Source organism: Cavia porcellus, unplaced genomic scaffold (genome assembly GCF_034190915.1).
Source record: "Cavia porcellus strain 051 isolate PalLab524CR breed Dunkin Hartley unplaced genomic scaffold, mCavPor4.1 scaffold_9, whole genome shotgun sequence".
NCBI lineage: Eukaryota > Metazoa > Chordata > Mammalia > Rodentia > Caviidae > Cavia > Cavia porcellus.
Window position 1 is genome coordinate 67,361,285 of NW_026947492.1, and position 8,904 is coordinate 67,370,188.

The 8,904-nt window shown below is 34.8% G+C and overlaps 1 protein-coding gene across 1 annotated transcript; it reads right to left on the reverse strand.

Moving 5' to 3' along the window:
* Positions 1–7,490: 7,490 nt before the first annotated feature.
* Positions 7,491–8,432, reverse strand: LOC100722604 (olfactory receptor 51G2-like). The gene has a single exon (XM_003465278.2). The coding sequence runs from the start codon at positions 8,430–8,432 to the stop codon at positions 7,491–7,493; it is 942 nt and encodes a 313-aa protein (XP_003465326.2).
* Positions 8,433–8,904: the final 472 nt, after the last annotated feature.

The following is an 8,904-nucleotide window of genomic DNA, read 5'->3' on the forward strand; positions in this document are numbered from 1 at the left end:
TAGAAATTATAATAGAACTTCCCTCCCAGATAAATATTGGACATAAATAAAACTCCCCTGATGCATCTAGAATAAAGTTTTACATAAGAATTAAGCTTTAAAATGTCATATCTTTATAATTATTGGTATTATTTTAGATTTCTGCTCACAAGGACCACTCCATACATATACTTTATGTAAAATAGATTGAGGAATCACTTATACAACCAACTCTGTACAAGTTTCTTCTGAATTCTCCAAGACTTTTTCTAAATTTGGAGGTATATGCTGTGTGACTTTTATGAGAATGTGATTGAGTGATAACTTAGATCTCTTTAATATACAATTGAGGTTTCTGAGAAGCACTGACTGCATGCATGAGAAGTAATACACTGCACTTGTTTTTGAATGTCTTCTCCAGTGCTCTACAGGAATGTTTAAAACATCTCTATTTTCACAGCTTTTGCTTTCCTGTACATATACAGAAAAATATTGTCTTTGGTTTAGTCAAGGTTTCACATCTAATCACAAATCAACATTAATGTATTTGACCAGTGACATCTTTCTTTTTTTCTCTCTCTGTGTATATGAGGAGTAATCTAAAACTGGAGGCTCCTGAAGGTACCTTGAATCCATGAAGAATGTCTTAAGATAAAAACAAGATGTAGAATCACAGCACCAAATAAAAATTAACAAAATTTTTCTCCACTAACAATCATGTAGTTATTGAGAATTTATTGAAATAATTCTTTTTCATATATGTCTGTAGAACTATACTCATGTTTAAAATAATGCATAACATTATTATTTACAGTATTATTACAATGATTATACATATATACATTATTGATAGTTTTTACTCCCTATTCTCTCATTTCCCCTTCTGATGAAAGAAAATTAAAAGATCCCAACTAAATGAAAGGCTCGTTAATATTCTTAAATTGATAATGCAATGTAATCATTTAATTCCTCACAATGTATTTTGTAGGTTCAACATTATTCCATCCAAATTCTGGCAAATTACTTTGATGACCTCAGCAAAATGATTCTAATTGCTGTGGCAAAATACTTGGCATCCAAAATAAAAGGGGGAAAGCTGACAGTTTGTAGAAGTTTCAGTTCAAAATCCCCAACCTATGACTGCATGAGGTTTAGGGTCTGACTTCTAAACACAAGCTATAACAAGTACTCTTGCAACCCAATTTTAATAATAAAGTTGCAGTAATTAAAGCAATGACTTAATGATAGAATAACAGATATATAAATATAAAAGAATGAATTGCTAAAAATATATACAAACATGTAACTGAATTTTTTCTCTTTCTCTGGTGTTTCTTATGTCTTTGTTTTTTTCTATTTTTATTAGTACATGAATGGGACAAACATAATTCCATGAAAAAAGGGTAGATTGTTCTACAAATTGCACTAGAAATACTGGAAATGCATATGTGAAAAACAGAATCTAGATACAGAACTTTTCATTAAACTTAATATAAAATGTTTGAAAAACCTGAAAATAAAAATTAAAGCTAAAAGTTAACTACATGCTAAAAAACTTATAAAACAATGTAAGAGAAAATTGTTATGTTCTTGAGTTTGGTAAGAAAAAATGTACAATTCCTGAAAGACAAAACTAATATTTTTGATGATATTAAAATTAAAATATTCCTCAGTGATACACTGTTAAAAGGATGAAAAAATCCAGAGAACATGAAAAACTATTCCCAAGTCACATAAGTGACAAATGACCTTTCTCCTGAATGCATTCCTGATATTGCTATATTTATATACTAGATATGCACAATTCTGTACATATATGGTAAATGATGGAACATGTCTTCTCATTTATGGAGTAGGAGTTACAAGCAAGAAAGGACAGTAGAATTGCTACATATGGTGATATCATCAGAAATTCATATTTTGCTTACTTTAACTACAGTACATACATATAGACACATTGATCAATAATGGTTCATGAAGATATTTTTGATATATGTCTTTCTATTTTTCCTGAGAAAAACTAGTGAGAGAAAACTCTATTAGAAAGTAGTAAATAAGCATTAATAACTTGGCTTACAATATTGTTTTTATTTTTTATTTTATTTTCAGTGTACTTATTGGTATACATTTGGGATACACAATAATTCCATTTATCTCTTGGAAGTGGTACATATAAAGCAAAAAGGCAGGGGGAATTAAGAGATACAATGGTTTCTTAGACAAATGACTAATACTAGGAGTTTCACAAGGCATACACAAGATGACACTTGAGCATATCCCAGCAGCAGAAACAGTGATATCCTGAGATAAATAAGGAAACCAACAAAAAATAAATTTTACATTGATGGGACATTAACTAAAATAGCTCCTTTTAGTTAGATCACAATAATTTCTGAAAAAAAATTGTCTGATTATGATAAAATTTAGACATAGTAACAGAAATGAATTGAAATAGAGACCAAAATAGTATTCAAAAGAATATTTATTGCTTTGTATCAACTCTGCTCTTAATGAGGGGAAACATGAAGTCCTATAACCTCTCAGTAAAAGCTGTATATACTGACTTTCTTTCAAAACATTGTGCATGAAAGTAGCATTTTCATTAATTTTATTTATTCATTGTTTTTATTGTTATATTAAGGAAATGCAGAGTCTCTGCTTTTTATGCTGGAAAATGTGTTGTATTACTATGCTAGTACATAGGAGCTGCCTGTAAACAGGTGGGGTTTTTTTTGGAGATCAATTTCCTAAAGAAGAAACAACATGAATATTACCCTAATCACATGAATGCTGTCTTTCTCCTCAGACGACATAATCCTAATGTAATCATGGATAAAAAAAAGAGAAATCTCAGTAGAGTGACATTTTACAAAACTCCAAAATATCCTTGAAAACGTCCAGAAATTCAAAAGTGATGATGGTTTGAGAATCTCATAGCATTAAGGGAATGCTAAGGAGCTAGAATTGATGACTCACAGCAGTAAACTCAGCAATCTCAGCACTCTAGGATGCTGAGGCATGAGGATAATAAGCTGCAGCCCAGTCTGAAAAACTATTTTCACTTACCAAGAATCTGTTTCCCAGTAAAACAAGGCTGGAGGAGGCCTTCAGTTAAAACCCTGAATTGAAAAAGAAAATTCTATTACACCTATGTTATATGTTTCATGGAACAAATTCTGGAGTAGCAGCAAAATATTAGGCAGGTATGAAAACCTTAAGAAAATGAGGTAGCTGTGAAGATGGCAAATCAATAAGTAGCAAAGTAAAAAGCCTCTCTAGAGAAATAGCTCAGATGCTGGAATATAGCATCCCGGAGAAGACCAGATGAAAGTAGGCGGATCCTCTTGAACCAGGAAGAAACTAAAGTGTAAAAAATTACCAAAAAAAAGTAAAGAAAAATGTGAACAGCAGGCCATAGCAAGATGCAGTCTCTCTCTAGAGCCAGTCCCACTGTGTGTGAAATGCCACTGGAATCTGAAGTCACATGGTCACAGTCAAGTTTGGGGGTTGGCAAGCCTGACAGCCTTGGTGGGAGGACATGATACCAGAGGAGAGCGGCGGGCCAGAGAACTGCACTGGCTCACAGTGAGTGTGGGGAACTCAGTCCTCCCACAGGAGTAGGTGATTGCATGGGCGATATTGTGTGGTCAGGCAGGATAAGCCTGGAACCAGGACTGCATTTGGCTTCATTCAGCCACTCCTAGCACAGAGCAAATTGGTTTGAACTGCTTGGAATGAGACCTGCCCCTGGGTGTGATCCAATCTCCAAGACAGAGGTTTCCCTGACGCTGTCCTTAACCAGCCCTGCCCATGCAACACACACTAACCTGGTGAAGTCTCCTAGTGGTTGACCAGCTCAGAAGGGAGAGGCCAAGCCTGTCCCACCACTGCTTGTACTCCAGTGGTCACCAGCAGACTGGGTAGGACAGCAATCCCAAGCCAGCACACTTGAGAGAAATTGTAACCAGTACAGGAAGTACCGGGGACCCTACTATCCATTTGTCTGGAAGAAACCAAAAACATGACAAGAGGAAGAAATAAAAAGAAGTCTTCAGCATCCATCCCAAGCAGTACTGGCCCAGGAGAGATGAACACAGACGAGAACAGGGCTGCACAGCTGTAATTTCTGAAGAAACAGCCTCTGACAGAAAGAAATATCTTCATGAAACTAATACATGTAACAGAAGAAATAAGAAAAATAATAAAGGAAATATTAAGCAACTCTCAAGAAGACACAGGTGGAAGAATGGAGAAGCACAGAAAAAGGAGGGAAAACCTTCGATGAAGGATATTAAAAAAAAATCTACAAACAGATTCAGACAGATTCAAAGAGATTACCAAGAAATTAAAATTCTGTTTCAAACTGATAAAACTGCTTGAAAGAAACTAAAGATAGACTATCAAACCTTGAAGACCTTTGCAACTTGTGATGATGGGAGGAAAGAACTCTTAAAAATAACAAGGAACCAGAAAGTAACAATACAAGTCTCAAAGATGACAAAATAATCTATAACTTAAGAAAAAAAATGAGTGAAGAAGCACTTGGTAAACACAAATGAAAATCAAAGGCTATTTACAGAAATAATTAAAGAAAACTCCCCAAGCATTGGAAAAGGAAATGGTATTCAGATATATGAGACATACAGAACTCCATCCATCTTTAACCAAAACAAATCTGCACCCCGACATACAATAATCAAGATCCCAGAAATTCAACACAAGAACAGAATATTAAAAGCTGTCATAGAAAAGAAACAAATCACCTATAAAGGAAACCCATCAAAATCACAACAGACTTCTTGACATAAACCATCCACAAGAAGATCTTAGAGCAAAGTATTCCAAACCCAAAAATAAAATAACCACCAACTCATATTGATGTACCCTGAAAAACCATTTTTCAAAGTTAATGAACAAACAAAATGCTTCCATGATAAAGAGGAACTGGGGGAGTTCATGACCACCAATTCAACCCTACAAAAAATACTGAAGGGTATTCTAGAGAGAGAAAATAAAGACCATGTTTTCAGGAACAATGGCAGAGGGGACTAACTGAATGGGACAGACATTGGATTGAAGGGGAAAGTTTGACAACCAACGATTGAAAAATAATATGGCAGAGATGAGGCAGAGAATGTTGGCCGTAATCTATAATATCAATGGCCTCAATGCACTAATAAAAAGAAACACAGGCAGAGTGAATCAGGAGATAAGGTTCCTCAAGATTTCTATGTAAGAATTGTCATTAATCTGAAAGAGGGTTTATGGACTGAAAGTCAAGAAAAAATAATGCTCCATGTGACAGGGAACCAGAAAAAAGTGGGGGCAGCTCACTCTCACCCTTCAGCTGCAGATTGGTTGGAAAGACGTAACACTTTCACACAATGGAGAACTACTCAGCTATAAGGAAAGAAAACCTTGAAGCTCTTGTAGGTAAATGGATACACCTTGATAAATCTTGAATCATGAAAAGATTTAGAGCCACTTGGGTAGATAGCAGGTTGCCTCCCTAATCTAAAAACTAAAGCAGTCAGTGTAATACAAAATGTACAGTGAACCTTGTGCAAGTTAGGAGGGGGAGCAAAATGTGTAAAAAGGGAAGGGAGAGGACAATGTTAGTATGTATCATGATTTCAAAACCTATATTGTTTTAATCACTCTGTTTAGTTTGGTTATATTCTGTTCCAGTTTGTCTACTTGTACTAGATCTGAGGGCATGGACAGCTATTCAAAAGATAGCAGGATATACTATGGTAACCATTTTTAATATCCTATTAACTTAATCTGAAGCCCTCTATTGCTTTCATTGTCTTGTTTTGACTGATTGTATTTGAATGTTTTGTTTGATCACTGTCTTGTATTGACTGATCTTATTCAAATCTGTTATGTTTAATGGTATCAAGCCTGAGAGTATAGGCGATTACCCTGAAGGCAGTAAGATTCTCTATGAAACACATTCTGGTTTGACTATCACCTTCTTTACATCTTTTTATTAATTTTGTTCTGAACTGCTATGTTAAATTTTATTGTGCCTGATGATATGGGCAATTCTATTGAAGATAACAACAGACACCATGGTAACCATAGTAGATCACCTTGCATTTTGGTTGTAAGACATGTACTATGTCGATCCTTTTGTTTTGACTGACTCCATTTGGTTTTTTCTCATTTGGTTTTATTCTCTTCAAAATAAAAGTAAAAATTTAAAAAAAATCTGAAGAAAACATAATATCTAATGTTGTTTAAAGTCTATAAAAATGGTATCTTGATTTTAACAAATATTCCACATTAATGTCAGATTTTAATGACATAGGAAACTACGTGAATGATATATAAGAATTCTATGCTTTCATATTTTTGATAAATCTAAATACTAAATTTTTTAAAAGGAAAAGGATGTTTAAAGGCTGAAATGAGTAATGAATATAGCAACAAATAGATCACTATAAATAAATATTTTAAAATTCAATTCTAGTAGAATTATGAAAGTTAAAATCAGACAATAGGAAGTTACATTTAGAATCAATGATTATGACATTGAACCACTGGGAACAGAAAAAATATTAAAGATACTTTATGAGTTATGCAATTTTAAGAGGGTTTAAGATAGTTCATGCAATCACATTAATTGGAAACAAAAGCTTTTAGAGTCAAGAATATAAAGTTCCTAGTGTTCAAAATATGTGCATCTATCTCTCCTATAGTGATATTTGAAATATGCAGTTCCCTCAGAAATCTTGAGCATACCAGGGCACAATGACATTGAGTTCTGGGTAAAGCGTTACGAGGATAGTATCAGCAGGAGCTCCAGGAGCTCCAGGACTGTATTTCTCTCAACTTAAGTTTCAGATAGTACATTTTAGGATATAGAATCAGTGCTTACCATTATAAATCATTGAGAAATGTACTGAGAGTTCAGTTTAAGAAAATGAACCAAAAATGATCTCAAAATGTTAAATGTTTGTACCCCTTAGAAATGAACAGCATCTGCAGGTTCCTTAAAAAAAAAAAAAAAAAAAAAAAAAAAAAAAAAAAAAAAAAAAACTTCATTAGTTTTGCATTATATGAGAGCATCTAAATTTAGTTCAAGTAATTTGGTCCAAGTTTACTCCACTTTATCCTTCTGAAAATCTGCTACATTTTTCATGCAGGCATTGTTTTGTTCTGACAGCAGCCTTTTTGTTCGGATTGTGACAGATCCAAAATGTATTTCAAACATTTTCACAGTCAGATAAATACATTACAAGATTGCAAGGTCTACATTAATCCTGACATCTAAGTATCTAGAACATGATAGTATTCAAAACATATAATAAATAATCTCATTATAAAGTAAAGTCAGGTCTTTATTCTCCACTGAAACACTAGCTTTTACTATTGTTCAGATTTAGGTAAAGTGCTTCAAGGAAAATTATTTTTGGAATCAGTTACATTTTGAAGACAACATTGATAAATATTCTCATACATATAGAGGAGATGGGAGGAAAGCTGTGGTTTGCAGTATCTTTCTTCTAAACTTCATGTTTCTTGAATTTCTTGAGGATTCTGTCACGAATCTGCTTGGTCTTTACACTATAGACAATAGGGTTCATGAGAGGTGGCACCAGCAAGTATACATTGGCCATGAGCACGTGGACAACCGGAGACACACTCTGCCCATAGCGGCGGATCATAGAGAGGCCAATCATGGGTGTGTAGAAGGTGAGCACGGCACAGAGGTGGGAAATGCAAGTACTGAGTGCTCTCACTCTCTCTGCTTTGGAGGCTATACTCAACACTGTGCCCAGGATGAGGAGATAGGACAGGAGGAGAAGCACTGAATCAAGTCCCATGGAGCAGATGACCACCATGAGGCCATAGATACTGCTCACCCGACGGCTGGACACGGTTGTCTTTATGAGGTCCTGATGCAGGCAGAAGGGGTAGGAGAGAACATTGACTGCATGATATTGGAGTCTCTTCAGCAGGAAGGAAGCCGGAAACACCAGGGCTAAGGCTCTTCCAGCTATTGCCAACCCAATCCCAATGATCACATCAGTGGTTAAAATGTTCACATAGCGCAGAGGTTCTCGGATTGCTACAAAGCGGTCAAAGGCCATGGCTAACAGAACAGCTGACTCCATTATTGAGAAAACGTGGATGAAGTACATCTGGGCCAGACAAGCATCAAAAGGAATTTCCCGAGCATGGAACCAAAAGACGCTAAACATAGTTGGCAAGGTGGTGGTGGATAGGCCCAGGTCAGTGAGTGCCAGCATTGAGAGGAAGTAGTACATTGGTTGGTGAAGCGAGGACTCTGTCCTGATAATGAAGAGGATGGTAATATTCCCCACAATGGAAGTGGCGTAAACCATGAAGATAGGGAGGGAAATCAAGCCGTATACACTTTCAAGGCCCGAGAAGCCTGTGAGAAGAAAGCGAGGATACAGGGTAGAATCATTGAAGACAGACATTGTGCTGATGGAGTCACCTTCAGTCTAATTGGAGAGACATAAATATGGAAAATTTATCTGTATTCTAACAACAAATGCTTTCATATGTGTGTGTATTGTTTTAATCATTCCTGTGCTAATAAAGTTTAATTACCACTGTCCATTGCCCATATTTACAATTTAAGAAATTTATTTTTCATGCACATAATAAAGAATAGCTGGTTGTGTTAAAAATAGGAATATATATATATATATATATATATATATATTCATGCAGTTGTCTATAGTGTTTAAATCAAATTTAATTACCATAATTTAATCACTATCTGTATTTATTGTTTAAGATTTTATTTATTCTTTCATCATCTACATCATAATGAATAGCTGGCAGAACAAAAAGTAGAAAAATACATAACAATGTGTTCAAACACTTTCAAACTATCTCAACAAGAGTTAAAATTAAATATTGCTTTAAGATTGATATGAAAACTGG